The sequence below is a fragment of the Mesocricetus auratus genome, unplaced genomic scaffold (genome assembly GCF_017639785.1).
Source record: "Mesocricetus auratus isolate SY011 unplaced genomic scaffold, BCM_Maur_2.0 Super-Scaffold_100021, whole genome shotgun sequence".
Classification (NCBI taxonomy): domain Eukaryota; kingdom Metazoa; phylum Chordata; class Mammalia; order Rodentia; family Cricetidae; genus Mesocricetus; species Mesocricetus auratus.
In genome coordinates, this window is record NW_024429202.1 from 39907151 (window position 1) to 39928282 (window position 21132).

At 40.4% G+C, this 21132-nt stretch overlaps 1 protein-coding gene across 1 annotated transcript; it reads right to left on the reverse strand.

Moving 5' to 3' along the window:
• Positions 1-11139: 11139 nt before the first annotated feature.
• On the reverse strand, positions 11140-12279 carry LOC121133385 (sperm motility kinase-like). Its single transcript, XM_040729664.1, has one exon. It carries the CDS (start codon positions 12277-12279, stop codon positions 11140-11142), a length of 1140 nt encoding a protein of 379 aa, XP_040585598.1.
• Between the last annotated feature and the right edge of the window lie 8853 nt (positions 12280-21132).

Below are 21132 nucleotides of genomic sequence, written 5' to 3' on the forward strand. Positions count from 1 at the left end.
GGTCAGAGTCCCCGTGCAATGCCATTTGATCACATTTCATTTGCAATAATAATGCTGCTATAAGAAAACTTTTTATAAAGTAAAATTGTACAGATATTAATTAATGTATTTTGTATTAACATTCAGTATTAAGCTTATAAAAATTAAATATTTTATGATTATGAGAACATGTACATATTTATAAGTGCATTGTTGTTTTTTATTTTATATAAAGAGAAGTAGTTGACTGTAGAATTTCGTGTATTTTAAAAAGCACATGTCATGAAGTCAAATTTATTGCTTAAAAATGTGTTCTTAAGGGAAAGACCGATTAAGTAAAAAGATAAGTTACATAAAAGCCACTTGAATGAAAACACACTAGATGTGTTTGAAGAGAAATGATGGTGTTCCAGTTTTGCTTCTTAGACACAGGCTCCCTGTGAAAAATCATACTCTAAGGTGAACCCTCCGTCTGCACTAGTGACCTAAGGAGACTTTACCTGTTCTATGCAATTTTGCATTTTATGATGCTCTATTCATTTGTAGTGGTACACTTAAAATGTTGACTTCATAATTCCCCTTGTTACTAACAAGTCATCTTGCCAGGATGATACATGTTACCAACTTTTTGGTTAACTTATTATTAAGTAGATCTATGAGGGAGTTGTTACAGAAATGGTGTTTGAAAAGATGTAAATTTAGAAGGCTTTTAAGAATTAAATGTGTTTAAAAAACTTGTATACTGACAGATGTGTAATTTTAAAAGTATAAATGAAACTTAACAGGTTTAAAGCGTGACAGCTATGCAAAAACTGGTTTCTTAGTGTTTTTCTAAATATTAGAGTATTTAATGTTACAACCACTTCTATGTAATACATGTAACATTCAGGTATTTAATCTGAAGGCCATTATATAAAGAAAAATAACTTTTTATGTGAGACTTTCATTTTTTACAACTTTGTGTAACAAATAACAGAGACTATGCATCAGGTATGTGTCATGAGAAAATAAAGTATTGTTAAATGTTTTGTAGGAAAAGAAATTGTTTTCCTCCTTTTGTGTCAATGCAGTCTGTGAATCAAATATATGGCTCTAGAAATGTAACTTTTATTAATAATACTATGACAATAAAAATAAAACAAAATAACACAGTCAAAACAATGGAGGAACATTTGGTGGTCAAAGAAAATGGGTATCTTATGAACTTTATGATACACTCTTTACTTTGTATTTTACAAGAAGGTTCAGGATTCACCAGGGAGTGTTTCAGGAACAAAGAACAGTGCTCTGAGTATATGGGAAATCCGCTTCCTCATCAGGTTCCAGACCCTGAATTGCCTGGATTCAGAGGGTGTGGGTCCAACCTAGGGCTGGACATTGGGCACATTGGGGCCCATGCATGGTTGCTTTGTGGAGACATCCGTATTCAGAAAGCATGAGTGTCTTCCATCTAGTGTTGATTGATGTGAGTGGAGATCTTCAGGTAGGTTGTCCAGAGTATTCATGTTGATTGCAATGTCCCCTGTAGCACTGTTGATATCACTGGCCATCGGGACACTTCTTTCATGGACGATTTCATCTGAAAAGGGCATCAGCTCCAGGCAGGAGTAGTTATTGTGCATGCTATAGCTTTGGCATCTCATCCCTCTTCCTGGCACACCAACCTCCTGAAAGTGACCCTTCTCCACTTCTATAATTGTTGGAAAGGCTGGTTCACTGGTTCTCCTCTTCAAGTGGAGAAGGGGATGAAGAGCACCTATAGGGCTGCTCTTCAAGCAGGTGTTTTCATTTTGCTGATGACAGTCCCCACAGCTCAATTTGTGTTTCAGAATGTAGAAACTTGCTGTTAATATATTATTTGACTGCCTGTGTCTTAGGGATGACACAATCTCTTCACAGGTATAGCCAATGTTGCACATAGCCTCAATGACCCTGGGAAGGATTTCTTTACTTGCAGGTTGTGCATGCTCTTCAATGTGGCCCAACCAACTTCTTCCCAGGAGCTGACATATCGTCATCCTGTGCACGGTATGGACAGTGAGTAATTTTTCAATGAGCATGTGACAGGGCTTTGAAAGGTGGTCCGGAATGGGATAATTTGTGTTGCTGATGGGCCTGTGCATACCATGAATTGTGGTTTTTTGATATGGAAATTTTCCTGTGACCAGTACATATAGGACAACCCCCAAGCTCCACATGTCAAATGCCAGCCCATCATAACATTTCCTTGCCAAGATCTCAGGAGTCATATAGTGCAAGGAGCCACAGACCTTCTTCAACATCTGCCCACCTGTGAGCTGAATAGCCAATCCGAAGTTACAAAGCTTCACTTCCAGCTCTGTCAATGAGGATATTATCCAATTTAATATCACGATGTGCGATAAGTCTTTGATGGAGAAAGTGCACAGCTGTCACAACCTGTTGGAATATAGGTCTAGCTTTCCCTCATTTAGATAGCCTATATCTCGGAGGAACACTGCCAGATCTTTTCCGGCAACATACTCCATGACCACATAAGTCCTTTTCAGTGTGTCAATGACTGGAAAAAATTGAACTATGTTTCTGTGTTCCAGCGACTGAAGGATCCCTACTTCTGAGTTGATGGCAGCCACAGCATTCTGATTTTTCTCAAGCACCTTGATAGCAACTTGTGTATTTGTAGGAAGATGACAGGCAAGCTTCACCTTCCCAGATGAGCCAAAGCCTAGAGATGTTAACATTCTGAAATCCTGTTCAAGGATGTCCTGGTCCAAAGGACTGGCCATGATGTTCACCTCAATTTCAACCACTTTAAGTTGTTGGAAATTCTCGTGGAAAACAATTATAGAACCAAAAATTAAAGCAATATTATGATGGAAGTTTAATGCTATTAATTCTCTACCATGAAATATGAGATAACCCAAACAATCTAATGATGCACTTCAGTGACATCCAAATACTAGAAGAATCCAATGTTAAATCACTAGATGAGACTTCAATGTAAGTATCACAGCTGGAATCACATGGAAAGGACAATACTTGGTCACAGAAACAGTGATGAGGTCAATGTCAAGCGTGTAACAAAATGATAAAAAAAATCTTGGCCCATCAGAGTAAAGCGAAGGATAAAATAGTGTTATCCTAAACAAATAAAAATCCAGAAGGTCAACTGGGAAGTGGTGGCACATGCCTTTAATCCCAGCACTGGGGAGGCAGAGGAAGTCAGATCTCTGAGTTTGAGACCAGCCTGGTCTATAAGACCTAGTTCTAGGACAGCCTCCAAAGCCACATATAAACCATATCGCAAAAAGAAAAAAATTCAGAAGGTCTCCAGGGATGTTTCAAATATTAAACACTAGGAAATTTGAAAGTAAGAAGGGAATGCCTAGACATGTGTGAATATTGAAACCAGATAAAAGGAAACAAATAAACACTTGAGTCATAATCATGTGGATGGTAACAAACATGGTTCCAACCAGGTAGAATACAGGCCTTTTGGAGTCCCTGAATCTATCAAAACTTTCAGAAAGACTGAACACTGTATTAGAGGCATTTGTGTGCTAACCTAACACACCCTAGTGTCATCAGACAGGAATGGACCTCAGTTGAAGAAGAGTCTCCATGAGATAGAGCTGTTAGGCATTTTCTAAATTAGTAATAATTGTGGAAGGGCCAGCCCATTGTGATTGGCTATATTCTTGGATTTGTGGTCCTGAATTCTGTACTAAAATAGACTGATCAAGCCAGGAAGCTGCACCATTCCATGGCCTCTGCATCAGTTACTCCATCAAGCAACCTGCTGTGTTTGCATTCCTTTCCTATCTTTCTTTAGAGAGGGATAGCAAACTTGGAAGTGTAAACTGAAGAAACTCTTTATTCTGAACTTTATTGTTGATCATGGTGTTTTATTGCAGCATTAGAAACCCTAAGACAAACACCAAGTTTGTAGAAAATACTTCTTGAGAGGGAAATGAAAGGAATGCGTCCAAACTGATACTTGTGCCAGTTTTACCCAGAGCCCCCTAGCAAATAAGCACATAAATAAAGTATAAACAACTTTCCTCAATAAATGTAGATGAGAAAGTCATTACTGAGAGTCCTTGATACTTCATATTCCTCTCAGCAACACATTACAGATCAACAAGGCCTCACACAGAAACATGATTATTCCTCAAAGTAAATAAATTGAATATTAGCATAGCATGTAAGGATAATCTGGGGAAGAGACCACACTAAGCACAGTGACTAGTAGATCCTTGTTTTATAATGAAAGTAGTTGCAACTAAATATAGTTTTATTTGACACAAAGGAGGTCCCCAAACAGAAATAAGATATTTGTGTGTGTGTTATGTGTATTATGTGTTTGTGTGTGTGTGTGTGTGTGTGTGTGTGTGCACGCGTGCGCGCACGTGTGTGTTTCTGGGTCTTGAGGAAGGAGGGATGTTAGCTCTTGAAATATCACAGTATCAGTCACAAGGGTACCCTGGAAGTAGTGAATTGGTGCAGGAGAGTATGGTCAAAATATATTACAGGCATGTTTACAAATTGTATAAACAAATTGGGCATTTATGATGTTTCAATACAGGAAAAAATCCAAAGGGATATAAGACTTTATTTTCAAAACTAAAAATTAGGTAATAATTAATGAACAAATGGGCAATACAAATACCAATTAACCCTAGAACAAAAACTAACATTGTAAATATAAATATGAAACATCAAACATAAACCCAGGAAGGAAAATCAACACACTGGGAAACATCTTCACTATGTTGAGATTCAGGCCATTTGGGAGCTCTAAATCTATCAGGACCATTGTTACATTCTAACTGCTGTGTAAGCATCCAAAAGTGCCTCCAACATACAAGGAAACGGCCCAGTTGTAGGCTATGTAGATGTGGCTTAGTATCTACTATCATTCATAAGGACTTTCTGCAATGTCACAATTAACCAACTAATCAAGGCATGTCAGAATTGACAGTGAGTGTTTTCTCAGCTTCAATATCATAATTGTGCCCTGGTCATTCTTATCAAGGTTGTGATCAAGTCCCAGTTAAGAATCAACTCTACAGAGGAAGGGTTTATTTGCACTGAAACTTTCAACAGACTTAGAAGCCATATGGATGGGAAATAAGGTTCCTTTAAGAGTTGTGTTGTTAGTTGGCTGTTGAAATTGCATAGAAGTTCTCTGTCCACCAGTGACTTCTTTCCTAGAAAGCTTCACCTCTATGCTTTCCAAGTAGCAGTAGCTAGTGGAAAGCAAGTACTCACAGTGTCTGGGATAATGTGAACCAAACCACTGAGCTAGTTTTAATGAAACGTGTCCTTATGTTTTGGACATTTAAGCACAAGTTTTTGTCCTATTTGGGGAACTCCATATGGTAGAGCCTTGGTGACTTTGTAGTCAGAATCCTCTATAGTAACAGAGTACCTTATGCACCAATTAAATCCATCCACCTTATCCCAGAGTTTTTGGAATGTCTTACAGACAGAAGACCAGCTAATCCAGCAATGGCTTGATGTGAGCTCAAAGTCCAAAACTCCAGGATTTGCTCTGTCCACAATACTGGATCTCTTCACTGATCTTCAATAAATGTATAGGAACCTGAAAGAAATATTCTCTAATTCCAGTGGAGGAATGAACTTGCTAACAAGGCAAGGACAAGGGGGCAATGAGCAAAAAAGCCTTCTTCTTCCATATCCTTATACAGTCATCCAGAAGTAGGCGTGGCCATAAAATGAAGGTGTGTCTTCTGGCCTCAAGATCCGGATTAAAGGCGTGTGTCTTCCCACCTATACATCTTCATAGGAGGTCTATTTCCCTCCTCTAGGTTCAGAACAAACCAATCAAAAACCATCTCTCACACGTGTGCCCTCCATGTCTGAGTTGTAGTTCATTACAGATCCAGTCGACCTGACAACCAAAAATTGCCATCAAAATGGCAGAAGTCCATCACTGTGCTTGTCCTTGAGATTAAGGAGTCTAGCCTAAGGCATTCCCACTCTCTCCTTCCTGATTTAATTTTAAGATGTGAGACTTTCATCTTCCACTCATGCCTAAAACATTCAAAAGCTGCAGTGTGGCACACACTTTATTATTCTTCCTAATGAGATTTACAATGCAATTAGTTAAATTTTTCTTTTTATCTCTCTCCCTTCACCTCTCCCTCCCTCACTGTCTCCCTTCCACACCCTCCTTCCATCCCTTTAGTTTACTTTTTTTTGTTTTTTGGAGAGTCGTTTCTCTGTGTAACAGCTCTTGTTATCCTGGAACTGGATTTGTTAGCAAGTTGGCCTTGAACTCAAGAGATCCAGCTGCCATTGCCTCAAGCATAGTAGCCTTAAAGGCATGAGCCACTACCACCAGACATTTTCTGTTTTCTTTTCAACCAGAAATACTGGATTATCACTGGGACTGATCTTGGATATCCTGCTGTTGCCCAGGGTTAGTGTGATCTTGTGACTAGGGAGGTCTTAGAAGGATTGTAGAACCTTCCATGTGAGTTCCAGGATTCCACCCGCCTATCTTCCCCCAAGCCTTGCCAGGCTCCACTGTCCCACACCACCCCAGCCCCACCCCACTACACTGGATCAGTCTCTCAGAGGGGCAAGCAGTGCTGACTACAGCAACAACATCCCCAAGTCGGAGGCTGGTAGGCAGACCTGGGAATTGTACCTTCATGTGCTCCAGCAGCTTATACATAGGGTAGTTGTGGGGCAGATGAACTCAAGCACTGCATCTGGACACTGGTTACACCTGAGTTAATTGGCCTGATTGGGGCTTCCACCAGTAATTAGGGCTGCAGAACTTTTCCTTAATTATTTCAAATTCCTTTGTGTTTCCCCCTTCAAAAAATCTCCTTTTAAGTTGCTCCACATTTTTAGGTGGGGTATTGGAGGTTTTTGACATCTAGTTACTGAATTTATTTATTTATTTATTTATTTTTGGTTTTACGAGACAGGGTTTCTCTGTATTGTTTTGGGGCTGTCGGTCCAGCCTAGCCTCGAACTCACAGAGATCCGCCTGTCTCTGCCTCCCGAGTGCTGGGATTAAAGGCGTGTGCCACCACCACCTGGCTAATTATTGAATTTATTGATTTTTTATTTTTACCATTTCTATTTTGTTTTTGTTTTCTTTAAATTTAAATAAGAAACAAGCTATCTTCCCATGACAATCGAACTCCCTCTCACTTCCCTCCTACTCTGACCCCCCCAAACACATTAAACCCCCAACCAATACACATTCTGCTCCCCAGGGAGGGTGAGGACCTCCATGGGAGATATCCAAAATCTGTCATATCATCTGGGGCAAGGTCTAAGCCCTCCCGCAAGTGTCCAGGATGAGAGAGCATCCTTCCATGTGTAAAGGGTCTCCCAAAGTCCATTCCTATGGCAGGAATAAATACTGAACTCTTTTTATATTGTGAATATTATCCCTCTACTGGATGTGTAGTTAGTAAAAATCTTGTCCCAATCTATAGGCTTCCACCTTGTCTGAATGGCAATGTACTTTGCAGTGCAGAAACTTCTCAGTTTCATGAGGTACAATTTATTAATTGTTGGTGTAAGTATGTGTGCTTATGGGGTTGTGTTCAGAAAGTTTTCCTGTGCCAGTAAGTTGTACACTACCAGCGACCGGAACAGCTCTGTGAGAGATCACACCATGGTTTTATCTGAAGGAATATGGACCTTGGGACTACAGATTAGGAAAGCAGTTGTAAATTTTAAGGGATGCTTAATGGGCTATACTAGTGAAAGCAAGGAAAACAGTGTTGCTGAGTTTGGTTTGAAGTGTGTGGGTGACTGGATCAAGAGGTTTCAAAGGAGAAGAATATTTATAAGTGTGGTGATGTTTTGGTGAAGAAAATGGCTGCTGCTTGCCCTTGTCTGAAGAGTCTGCCTGATACTAAACTGAGGAGACTTGTATGAATCCCTTTGGCAGAAGAAATCCCAAACAGCCTAGCATAGACTGTGTTGTTCCAATATTAGAAGTAACCCTAATGAGGATTTATGATGACAAGGAGTAAACTGAGCTAGAATAAGGCACACAACACAAGAATTTGAGTAGAATAGGAGCACCAGTAACTGGACTGGATTTACATCCTGTGTTTATTTAGGGAAATAAACAGATTAAGACTTGGGATAAAGGGAGTTGTGGCCTCAGGGCAAGAATCCGCCCAATTAAATTTCCCTTGGATAAAAAGGAATTAAAGAATAATTTAGAGCCAGGTGTACTGGTGCACACCTTTAATCCCAACTGTAGCTAGGCAGAAGCTGGTTGACCTCTGAGCTTTAAGCAAGCCTGGTCTACTGAGAAAAAATCCAGAACACTCAAGTACAGGCAGTAAGGAAACCACTGAAAACAAAAAGTTGGTTAAGATGTAACTAAAAAAGAGTACCACGTTCAAGGTCAAGCAAGCAGCAGAACTTGGCAGCTTCACCTACATGGTTTTGGCTTTAGTGTCTATGGTAGAAGAAAAGCTTTGTGGAATCTCCTTCCCCAATTTAGGAAGGCTTTGGGGCCAGGCTTATATCAGGGATCTCTCTGAATGAAGGCCTACAGAGGCCATTGCATGAACCTGCATATGTGATGGTCTAGAATACTCCAGGATGTTGGAGATGCCATGGGATACCTGCCAACAATAGCTATCTATCAGGAGTAGAACCAGCCTAGGAAAAAGAAGTCATTTTCAGCAAAAACAGATGAAATTATTGGAATATCTGGTGCATTGACATCAGAAAAGAAGATGGACAGTTTGTAGTTTTCCCAGATTTTTTAAAGATTTTTTTGTTTTTTATTTTTATTATTTATTTTTATATATAAATTTAAATTAGAAACAAGGTTGCTTCACAAGTCAGTTCTAGGTCCCTCTCCGTTTCCCTCCCCTCTTCCCGTGCCCTTCCCCCCAACCTTCCAAATATCCCCTCATTTTCCCAGGGAGGATGAGGCCCCCATGGGGGTGCCCATAGTCTGTCATTTCATCCAGGGCAGGGCCTAGACCCTTCCCCAAGGGTTCAGGGTGAGAGTGCATCTCACATTGTTGGATGGGAGTCCAAAGTCCATTTGTATGCCAGTGATAAATACTGATCTACTGCCCAAGGCTCAATAGATTACCTAGGCCTCCTCACTGACACCGACATTCAGGGGGCCTTGATCAGTCCCATGCTGGATCCCCAGGCATCAGCCTGGGATTCAAGAGCTAACCCTTGTCAGGCCAGCTGTTTCTGGGGGTTAAACAAGGCCAGTCTTAATCTCTTTGGTCATCAGTCCTCCCTTCTGTTACTAGCTTTCTTGAGTTCAGCTCTGTGCTTAGCCGTGGGAGTCTGCCTCTTCTTCCATCAGCCACTAAATGAAGGTTCTGTTTCCCAGATTCTCTGGCCATGGAATTGTAGGCTGGCACACAATCGCTTTTTCTCTGGAAAACTGAAACACCAGAGAGAGAGGGACAGAGTCGCACAGACCAGGAGTTAGAAGCCTGGCTGGCTTCCAGGAGAAAAAGGGAAGCCCCTTTTCTTTCACTTCCTTTTATCTCTACCTTGACCCTGCTCTGATGAGCAGATAGCTTTGTTGTGTTCACTCCTACAAGGTATGGTCTTGTTGGAGGAATAGTATGCCTATGGAAGTGAGTTTTTAGGTCACATGTGTAAAAGTTGTCTGCAGGATGAAGATGTAGCTCCATACCCACTCTCAGCTCCAGCTTCAGGACCATATGTGTCCTCATACCACCATATTTTGGCACAGTGATTATAGAATAAAGATGTGATGCTGTTAGCCATCCAATTAAATTGCTTCCTCCATTCGCTTTAATGGTGTATCTTCTTAGCAGTAGAAATAATAATTAAAGTAGCATGCTGTGTGCTAATTTGCATCTTTTTATGCGTGTTTTTGTTATAGGAAAGTTTGTACCCTGTAGGAGCTTGAGCATATCTGTGTATGAGGGCTGAGGAACTTGAGGAGGGGATGCACAGTAGGACTGATATCTACCTCATTTTGCCATTGTAGTTCTTGGAATTAGGAGAGGTCCTGGTATATAGGACATGACACCTAGCAAACATGTGCATGTGGAGCTTAATGGGAGAGAAATATAGAGAACATGTCACTCTCCCTGTATGAATACAGAGACTATAATGTAAGGCAGACGCTATGTGTAGGTTGTAATAGCTAATTGGATATATGTAAGTGGACTTTAAGTTGATGGAGAAGTGTCATGTACCAGAGCCTGATATGTAGATTCATATGCATTAACTGGAGGAGAGAGGCTACCTAGCAGGCACAGTGAACCAAAGTGTATAAGGTAGTTGCTCTATAAGGCAGAGCATGACTACTGGGTGTTGTTACCTAGCATTTTCTTTATGTGTGTGTGTGTGTATGTGTATGTGTATGTTTGTGTGTATTGAGAAAATGAGAGGAGAGAGTAGATTGGGTTGTTTCTTTGACACTAGGGAAGGCAATACTTAGATAGATTTACACATAGAAAACAAGTTTATGAGGTGCATTGTGTGTAGGTAATATGGTTCTTAATGGGTTCTGAACCATCGACATGTGGAAAGCTCAGATTTATCATTGTAAACCTAATACCAATTGTGTTCCTGCATTGATGTGTGTGTGTGTGTGTGTGTCTCACTTTGACTGTAGGGGAGAGATGCCAAGAAGTTGCCTTCTGAGAGGTACCATTTGTCATTTTCAACCTTGTATTTATTAAAATAACATAGTCAAAATACAAATACAAAGGAGGAGAACATGTGTGTGGCCAAAGCAAATAGGTCTCTTATTGTCTGCAGTGTCACCTCTTTTCTTTGTAGCTTTCATGTGGATGCAAGTCTCACCACGGAGTGGTTCTAGAGAAAATCACAGTGCCTTGAGTGCATGGGAAATTTGCTTACTTATCAGTTTTCAGGCCCTGAATGTCCTAGATCCAAAGGCAGTGGATTCAAGCTTTGACTGATCACTGGTCATGTTGGCCCATGGATTGTTGTTCTGTGGAGACATCCAAATTTGGAAACCCAGTGGGTGTTTTATCCAGGGCTGATTCAAATGAGGATAAATCATCTGCCAGGCTGTACAGAGTATTCATATTGACTGCAATGTCCCCATGGGCACTGTTGATGACATTGACAATCAGGAAACCTCCTTCTGGGATTATTCAATCTGACCTGGGATTCAGATCAAGGCAGTAGCATTTATTGCCATGATATTGCTTCAGCATCTCTTTTCTCTTCCTTGAGAGTGACCGTTCCCACCTTCTGAAATGTTGGAAAGGCTGGTTCACTGGCTCTCCTCTTCAAGGGAAGAAGTGGTGGAAGAGCATGAACAGGTCTGTGGATGAACCAAGGCTTCTCATTTTGATGATGACTCTCCTCACAGCTCAATTTGTGCTTCAGAATTTTGAAAGTTGCTGTGATTTTATTATTTGGTTGTCTGAGAATTAGGGATGACACAATCTCTTCATGAGTATAGCCAATAGTATTCATAGTCTCTAGGACCCTGGGAAGGATTTCTTTACTTGAAGCTTCCATGTGCTGTTCAATTTTGCCAAGCCATTTTCTTTCCAGGAGTTGACATATTGTTATCCTGTGCTGGGTCTCCACCTTGAGTAATTGTGCAAGGATGATATAACAGGGTTTTGACAGGTGGAAGGGAATAGCAAACTTTGTGTTGGTGATGAGCCTGTACAAAGCAGGAGCTGTTGTTTCAAAATATGGATATTGTCCTGTGACCAGTACATATAGGACAATTCCCAAGCTCCACATGTCACCAGCTAGGCCATCAAAGGGTTTCCTTGCTAAGATCTCTGGAGCCATATAGAGCAAGGATCCACAGAACTTCTTCAACATCTGCCCCTCTTTGAGCTGGATCGCCATTCCAAAGTCACAAAGCTTGATGTTTCCACCTCTGTCAATGAGGATATTCTCCAACTTAATGTCACGATGTGTAATCAGCCTCTTGTGGAGAAATTGCACTGCTGCCACAATCTGTTGAAATATTGGTCTGGCGTCCTTCTCCTTTAGATACCCTACGTTCTTGAGGAGCATATGCAAATCCTTTCCTGGAACATACTCCATGACCACATAAGTCATTTTTAGTGTGTCTATGATGTGAAAAAATCGAACAATGTTTCTGTGCTCCAAAGATTGAAGGATCTGTACTTCAGATTTAATGTTAGACACAGAATTGTGATTTTTCTCAAGCACCTTGACAGCAACATGTGTATTTGTGGGAAGGTGGCAAGCAAGCTTCACCTCCCCAAATGAGCCAAAGCCTAGAGTTCTTACAATTATGAAATCCTTTTCAATGATGTCCTCCTCAATGTGCCCGACCATGATGTTCTCTCAATTTCAATTACTTTTTCTTGTTGGGAATCCCAAGTAACAACAATGCTGGAAAAAAAATTAAAGCGATTTTAGGATGGAGGTTTAGTCCTATAAATTATGTACCATGAAAACAGATAGAGCCTAAAGAAACCAATGATGTACTTCAATTTTATCCAAATTCTAGAAGACCCAATGTCAAAGCAGTAGATGAGAAATTATTGTAAATATCAATGGTGGAATCGCTGCTTTGTACATAATAAGGACAATACGGGGGTTAAAAAATGTGAAGAACATATCAAAATGAAAACCTTTGGCCCAAAGTGAGCAAGAGACACAAGATACAAATTAAATAATGAGAAAAGAAAGGTTAAGTCCTAAACAGCTTACAATCCACAGGGACTTTCAGGGATGGTTCAACTATTAAACCACAGGAAATTTGAAAGTATGAAAGGAAAGGAATTCCTAAATATGCATAAACATTGAAAAGCCATTAAACAGCTTAGTCATAAACAATAAGTACGGCTGGTAAAAAACTGGCTCCAAACCAGGTAGATCCCAGGCTTCTTGGATGCCCTGAATCTATCAAAACTTTTTGAGAAGGATGAACACTGTTCTGGAGGCATTTGTGTGACAACCTGACAGAAGCCAGAGTCTTCGGAGAGTAATGGACCTCAGTTGAGGAAATGGTTTCATGACATACAGCTGTTAGGCACTTTCTCAATTAGTAATCAAAAAGCAGGACTCAGCCTGTCTACATACTTGGACTTTTGATCCTTGGTTTTACACTAAAATAGGCTGATGAAGTCAGAAATCAGCACCATTCCATGGCATCTGCATCTGCTCCTGCCTCAGTGAATTGCTCTGTTTGGGTTCCTGTCCTGACTTTCTTTAGAACAATCAGAGGTCTTGGAAATGTAAGCTGATTAAAACTTTTCCTACTGAACTCTTGTTGGTCATGGTGTTTTGTTGCAATTATTGAAACCTTAAGACAAAACCAGGACAGAGGCAGGCTGATCTCTGTGAGTTCGAGGCCAGGCTGGACCGACAGCCTCCAAAACAGAGAAACCCTGTCTCATAAAACCAAAAAAAAAAGAAAAAAAAAGAAAAAGAAAACCAGGAGTAGAGAAAGTACTTTGTGAAAAGAAAAGGAAGGGAATGTATCCAAATGGATCGCTGTGCCAGTATTACACTGAGCCCACAAGCAATGAAGCATGGGGGAAGAGCACGAACAGGGATGCTGATTAACCAGGGCTTCTCGTTTTGATGATGACTGTCCTCACAGCTCAATTTGTGTTTCAGAATATTGAAAGTTGCTGTGACTCTATCATTTTGTTGTCTGTGTGATAGGGATGGCATAATCTCTTCATAGGTATAGCCAATGGTTCACCTAGCCTCAATGACCCTGGGAAGGTTTTCTTTACTTGGAGGTTCTACATGATCTTCAATGTGGCCCAGCCATTTTCTTCTCAGGAGCTGACATATTGTTATCCTGTGATTGGTGGGGACCTTGAGTAAGTGTGCAATGATGAAATGACAGGGTTTTGACAGGTGGAAGGAAATGGCAAACATTGTGTTGGTGATGAGCCTGTGCAAAGCATGAGCTGTGGTTTGTAAATTGGGAAGCAATGGAGGAGGACCATGGTCAATTTGAGTTGTCTGGGGTTCTATACATAAACAGACTGATCAAAACAGAGTAAGCAGCACCCTTCCATGGCTTTCGTGTCAACTCCTGCCTCAAGTAACCTTGTCTGTTTGAGTTCCTGTCCTGACTATCTTTAATTGTAAACAGTGATCTTGGAAGTGTAAGATGAACAAACACTTTCCTTTTGAAAATTCTTCTTGGTAAGGGTGATTTGTTGCAGCTCTAGAAACTAAGACAAATACCAAGGTTACAGAAACTACTTCATGATAGGTAAAGATAAGGAATGCATCCAAACTAATACCTTTGCCAGTATTACCCTGACAACACAAAGAAATTAGCACACAAATACAGTACAAACTCCTTTACTTACAAAGCATTGATGAGAAAGTCATTAATGAGAATAATTGACTTTTCACAACCATCTCAGCAACACACTGTAGATCCCTTCATTCAAAATCAAAATGGCCTCAGCTTGGGACTGGAGATTACTTAAAGGTAAACAAACTGAACATTTGCATAGCATATAAGGAGACTAAGGGGAAGAGACCACACTAATCACAGTAACTAGTGAACTCTAGAGTTATAATGAAAGTAACTAGAACTATGTATAAATTTAAAAGACACAAAACAGTTCCACACACATAAATCAGATGTGTTTGTGTTTTCTGGGTTATAAGGAATCAGGGAGCTGAGACGTTGTCAATGTCATAGTACTAGTAACAAAGATATGCTGGAAGGAGTGAATCAGTAAGGAGAATATGACCAAAATACAATAAGGCAGGCATAGATGTGGTATATTCAAACTGGGCATGTGTGATACATACTTAAATAAGTTTTAATTGGGGAAAGAATCCAAAGGGAAATAAAAGATGTAATTTTTAAAACTTAATATTACATAGTAATTAATGAAGAAAGGGAATACACAGGCAAAAATTAACCCTAGAGCAAACCAAACATTGTAAATATGAATAGGAATCACCAAACATAAATCCCAGGAAGGAATACTAACAAACTAGGAAACAACTGTGCTATGTTGAAGTTCAGTTGATTAGAGATCTCCAACCCTATCAGGTTCATTGTAACCTCATTACTCCTGTATACACAGGGAACACTCACTCCAATATATAAGTTCAAGGCTCAGCTGCAGGCTATGTACAAATGGACTAATACAAGCTGGGCGTAGGTGGGCCACACCTTTAATCCCAGCACAGGGGAGGCAGAGGCATTTGGATCTCTGTGAGTTTAAGAATGCCTGGTCTAAAGAGAGAGTTCCAGGGCAAGCTCCAAAGCTATATAGAGAAACCCTGTCTAGAAAACAAGACACAAAAAAAAAAACCCACAATGGACTAGAATGTATCACTATTCATAATTCCTCCTTGAAATTTTGTAAGCACCAACCACTCAGGGATTTGTAAGAATTGACAGTGTTTTTGTTGTTGTTGTTGTTGTTGCTTTGTTTTGTTACTTCGGCTTCTGTAACATACCAGTGCCCTGACTCTTTCATTGTAGCTGGGATCAAGTCCCAGTTTAGAATCAACACTAAGGGGGAAGGGTTTATGTGCACTCCAAGCAACAGTGTATCTTATAAAATAATTAAATCAACCCTACTTTCTGGAATTTATTGGAATGACTTACAGTTTGTTGTCAAAATCCAGGAGTTTCTCAGTCCACAAAGTTGGATCTCTTGTCTGATCTTCAATATATGCTGGAACACCAAAGTCGTACACTCTAATTAAAGTGAAGGAATGGACTTGCTAACCAAGCGAGGGCAAGTGGCAAATGAGCAAAAGCCACCTTCTTTCATGGTCTTATAAAGTCATCCAGCAGAAGGCGTGGCCATAGTAAAGGTGTGTCTATTTGCATGAAGATCTGGATTAAAGGTGTGTGTCTTCGCACCTCTACATCCTCATAGAAGGGATATTTCCCTCTTGATCCACAGCAAATCATTCAAGAATAATCTCTCTCAGATTTGCCCTTATCTTCTGACTTGTATTTCATTAGAGATGTAGTCAAGGTAACAACCAAAAAATTGTTATTACATTGGCAGAAGTCCATCACTGGGTGTGCCTTGCGATTTAGGAGTCTAGTCTGCTTCATTCCAACTCTCTGATCCCTGATTTAATTTGAAGATTTAAGAATTTAATCTTCCATTCAGGCCTTAATGACACTGGAAAACTGCAGTGAGACACACTGTATATTATTCTGACCAACGAGGTTGCTATGCAAATATTCAATACAATTAACAATTATTGTATTGGTTCCTGATTTCTTTTCAATTCATATTGCTTTCTCTCTGTCTTTAATGTTTTTTTGTTCCTTTTTGAGACACATTTTTTTCTGTGTATCAGGCCTGGGTATCTGGGAGAATAATTTGAAATTCAGATTTGTCTTGATCTCTCAGAGATCTTACTGCCTCTACCTTAAGAATTGTGAGATTAGAGGCATCAGCCACAATCCCTAGACACTTTGTTTACTTTTTTCTTTTGGTTTTGTTGTTTTGTTTTGTTGTTTTTGTTTTAGTTTTTGTTTTTCTAGACAGGGTTTCTCTGCATTGTTTTGGACCCTGTCCTGGAACTTGTTCTCCATACCAGGCTGGCTTCCAACTCACAGAGATCCTCCTGATTCTGTCTCCTGAGTGCTGGGATTAAAGGCTTGAGGCACCAAAGCCCTGCTGACAGTTAGGTTTCTTTTGGATCAGAAATACAAGACTATGTCTGGAAATTATTTGGGATATCTTTCTGTTGCCCAGAATCAGGGTTATATTTTAACTAGTCAGGTTTTGGAGGGGTTGTGGAATGTTCCATGTGAGTTTCAGGTTCCCACCCTGCTAACTTCTCCTGTTGATGGCCTCCCCAACACTTGCCAGGCTCTACCTGTATGCCTGTATCCTGCAGGAAGCACCACAGGCAGGCTGTCTAGAGAATTCTTGTTAATTCTAATTTCCCTGGTAGCACTTCAGATGACATTAGCCAACAGAACAATTCCTTCAGGGAATATTTCATTTGAACAGGGCATCAGCTCCAAGCAGGAGTATTTGTTGGGCATGTTATAGCTTTGTCATCTCTTTCTTCTTCCTTCCACACCATCCTGAAAGTGACCCTTCCCAGCTTCTATAATTGTTGGAAAGGCTGGTTCACTGGCTGCCTGCTTCAAGGGGAGAAGGGGATGAAGAGCACCAACAGGAATCCTGTTTAACCAGGGCTTCCCATTTTTCTGTGACTGTCATCACAGCTCAATTTATGATTCACAATATTGAAAGTTGCTGTCAATTTATTATTTGGTTGCCTGTGTCATAGGGATGAGAAAATCTCTTCACAGGTATAGCCAATAGTATATATAGTCTCTACAATCCTAGGAAGGATTTGTTTACTTGCAGATTCTATTTGCTCTTTAACTGTGCCCAGACATCTTTCCAGAACCTGACCCTTTATCATCCTATATCAGGTAGGTTTCATGAGTAATTGTGCAATGATTTTGAGACAGGGCTTTGACAGGTGGTAGGGGATGGAATAGTTTGTGTTGGTGATGACCCTGTGCATACCACAAATTGTTGTTTCTGCATATGGAAATTGTCCTTGGACCAGTACATATAGGACAACTCCCAAGCTCCACATATCACCTGATAGGCCATCATATGGTTTCCTTGCTAAGATTTCTGGAGCCATATACATCAAGGATCCACAGAGCTCCTTCAACATCTGCCCCTCTTTGAGCTGAATTGCCATTCCAAAGTCACAAATCTTGATGTTTACAGCTGTGTTGATGATGATATTCTCCAATTTAATGTCACAATGTGCAATGAGACTTTTGTGGAGAAACTGCATTGCTGGCACGACCTGTTGAAATATTGATTAAGTATCCTCCTCCTTTAGATATCGTATGTTCCTGAGGAGCATAGGCAGATTATTTCCTGGAACATACCCCATGACCATATAAGTCATTTCAGTGTGTCTATGATGTGAAAAGATAGAACTAAGTTTCTTTGCTCCAAAGATTGAAAGATCGTTACTTCAGACTTGAAGGCATGGCCATATTAAAGGTTTGACCTTCTCTCCCCGATATCTAGATTAAAGGAGTTTGTCTTCATACCTCTATTTCCTCATAGAAGGGGTATTACCCTCCTATTGATCCACAGCAATTCAATCAAAAACAATCTCTCCAGATGTGCTCTTCATGTCAGGGTTGTAATTTATTAGAAATATAGTCAAGTATGTGGAAGGAATTGGCAATAGGGTGGGAGGGTGGGAGGCGATGGTGGGGGGATGCAGGAGGCGGGGAGGGAGAGGCAACTGGGATCGACATGTAAAACAAGCTATTTAAAATTAAAATAAAATAAAAAATGAAAAAAATTGCCAATACGTTGACAGAAGACCATCACTGTGCTTGTCCTTGAGATTAAGGAATCTAGCCTACTTCATTGCCTCTCACTTCTTCCTGATTTAATTTGGTGATGTGAGACTTTAACTTTCTAATCAGTTCTTAATGACATTTGAAAACTGCAGTGTTACACTGTAAATTTTCTGTCCAGTGAGCTTTGCATGCCAATTCAATGTAATTATTCATTGGACTGGTTCCTGTTTTCTTTTTGCTTTCTTTATGTTTTCTGTCTTTCTTTCTTTCTATTGTTCTTAATTCGTTAGTTTTTTGAGAGTTGTTTTTCTGTTTATCATCTCTGATTATCCTGGTACTCTATTTGAAATTCAGATTGACGTTGAACTCAAGGAGATCTGGGTGCCTCTTCCTGAAGAATGCTGCGATTAAAGGCCTGAGACACTACCACCAACAGAAAACTTTTCCTTCTTTTGGAAAAGATATACTATACTAGACCATGACTGGTGTTTATTTGGGATATCTTGCTGTTACTCAGATTCAGGGTGATCTTGTGTGTAGTCAGGAGTTGGGGGGTCTTGGAAGGTTTGAGGAAAGTTCCATGTAAGTTCCAGGCTTCGAATCACCTGTCTTCCCCTATGATGGCCTTCCGTAGACTTGATAGGCTCTACCTCTATGCCTGTAGGAACATGGCTGCTGTTTGTCCTTGTCTGAAGAGTCTGTCTGAGGCTAAATTGGAGATTTGGATTGATCCTTGTGGTAGAAAATCGCCTCGTGTAGACTCTGCCATGACAATATTAGTGTTTAGTCTAATGTGTATTTATGATGACAAGAAGCAGAGTGGACTAGTAAAATACATGCTGTAGAAGAACTTGAGTAGATAGGAGCAACAATAAGTTGCCTGGAGTTACATATTTTGTTTAAGGACATAAACAGATTAAGACATGAGATCAAAGCTTTGGTAACTTCATTTGTCAATAAAGCACTGTCTGGCCAATAGGGAATCAAGATAGGTGGGACTAGGAGTCCAGGAGAACTCTGGGAAGCAGAAACACAGAAGAGTCGAGATGTAACCGCCATGGGGTAGGAAGCCCAGAAACTTCTCCGGTAAGAGACATACTTAGATTAGCAATTATGGGGTAATTACTTAAGTCAGAGCTAGCCAGTAAGAAACAAGCAAGGCCAACAGCTTCATAATTAATATAGCCTCCTGTGTGTTTATTTGGGACTGATGCGGCTCTAGAACCAGGCTGACAGGAAGGCTCCTCTCAAGGAAAAAGCTAATCTTTACAGGTAACCTCAGGACAAGATACCACCTTGATAAGTTTCCAAATTGTGAAAATGAATTCAACAAAATCTTAGAGCCTGGTGTAATGGTGCACACATTTAATCCTGATTATAGTAAAGCCAAAATGGAAGGCTACAACATAATATAAAAATAACTATACATAGAAAGTACAATAACTATATAAAATATATACAGGCAGTAATTACATCAACAAATTCCAGTCCATTTGGACATGAAAAATTTAGACAAAAATACTTCATATTCCTCCTATCTTGGTAAGTTCAAGGTCATGTACTTAATTTACCTTCTATTTATATCTGCATTTTCAAATTACCTTTTAATGTCTCTCACACCTTTTCACTTTACACCTCTTTAGTGGGTTTCTTTTCTGAGTTTGGTAAACAAGGAAAACCATTACTATCTAGTCTTCAACTTCTGAGAAAAAACACATTTTTAAGTGTTTTTGGACAATTGATATATAATAATTTTTTTAATCATTTTTTATTTTAATTTTAAATAGCTTGTTTCACATGTCAATCCCAGTTCCCTCTCCCTCCCCTCCTCCCGCACTCCCCTTCCACCCTCCCTCCCACCCTATTGCCAAATCCCTCCACATAGGGGATGTCTAGAGTCTATCATTTCACTCTTGGTAGGGTCAAGGCACTCCCCTAAGAGTCCAGGCTGAGAGAGCATCTCTCTTTGTGCCATAGGCACATGAAGACAGATTGTATACCAGGGATAGACACTGATCCACAGCTCAGAGCCCCATAGGTTGCCCAGGCCTTCTCACTGACACTCACATTTGGGGGGTCCAGATCAGTCCCATTCTGGCCTCCCCACTGTCGGTCTGGGGTCCAAGAGCACTCCCCTGTTCAGATCAGCCGTCTCTGCTGGTTTTGCCAGCCCATTCCTTGCCAATTTGCTCATCACTCCTCTCTCTCTGTCACTGGGTTCCTTGGGTTCAGTTCAGTGCTTAGTTGTGTGTTTGCCTCTGCTTCCATCAGTCCCAGGATGAAGGCTCCCGGATAGTTATAGACATCAAGTTCATTATCAGGAATGGGCATTCGAGGTGGTCCTTCATAATAATTTTTTATAAATTTATTATATTTTATTTGTTTCTATTTTGGTATTGAGGATAATGTGTGTGTCTTGCTGTGAGATGAATAGCTTGCAGCGTGTGTCCTGTTGTGAAATGTGAAATTTAGAGAACAGCTTGTGGAAACTGATTTTCTCCCTCCTACCATGTAGTCGTCAGCATGGCAGCAAGCAACATTACCCATGGATTCATCTTCTGAGCTCACAAAGCAGGCTCCAGAATGTCTGATGCAAAGTGTGCTGGGGGAGGGAACCAGCTAACATGACATAACATTTTCCTTGCATGCATGTGTGGCGTTGGATATAGGGGAGGTTATATCTAGCATAAAGTGACACCTAACCATGTGTTTGTGGAGCTTTTCTATAGGGGAGTCATAACTGAGGGTGGCCTGACACATAACCATGGATATGGGCTTTTGACTGTAGAGGGTCCCACATAGTACTTAGTTAGGAGGGGGGGTTTGGGCTCTGACAGAGAGAAAACATGGTGCATATGTGTGTCTGTGTA

What these genes read in the sequence shown, in the direction of transcription:
- LOC121133385 (XM_040729664.1), bottom strand. Translation starts at nt 12,279, where the DNA reads ATGGTCGGGCACATTGAGGAGGACATCATTGAAAAGGATTTCATAATT.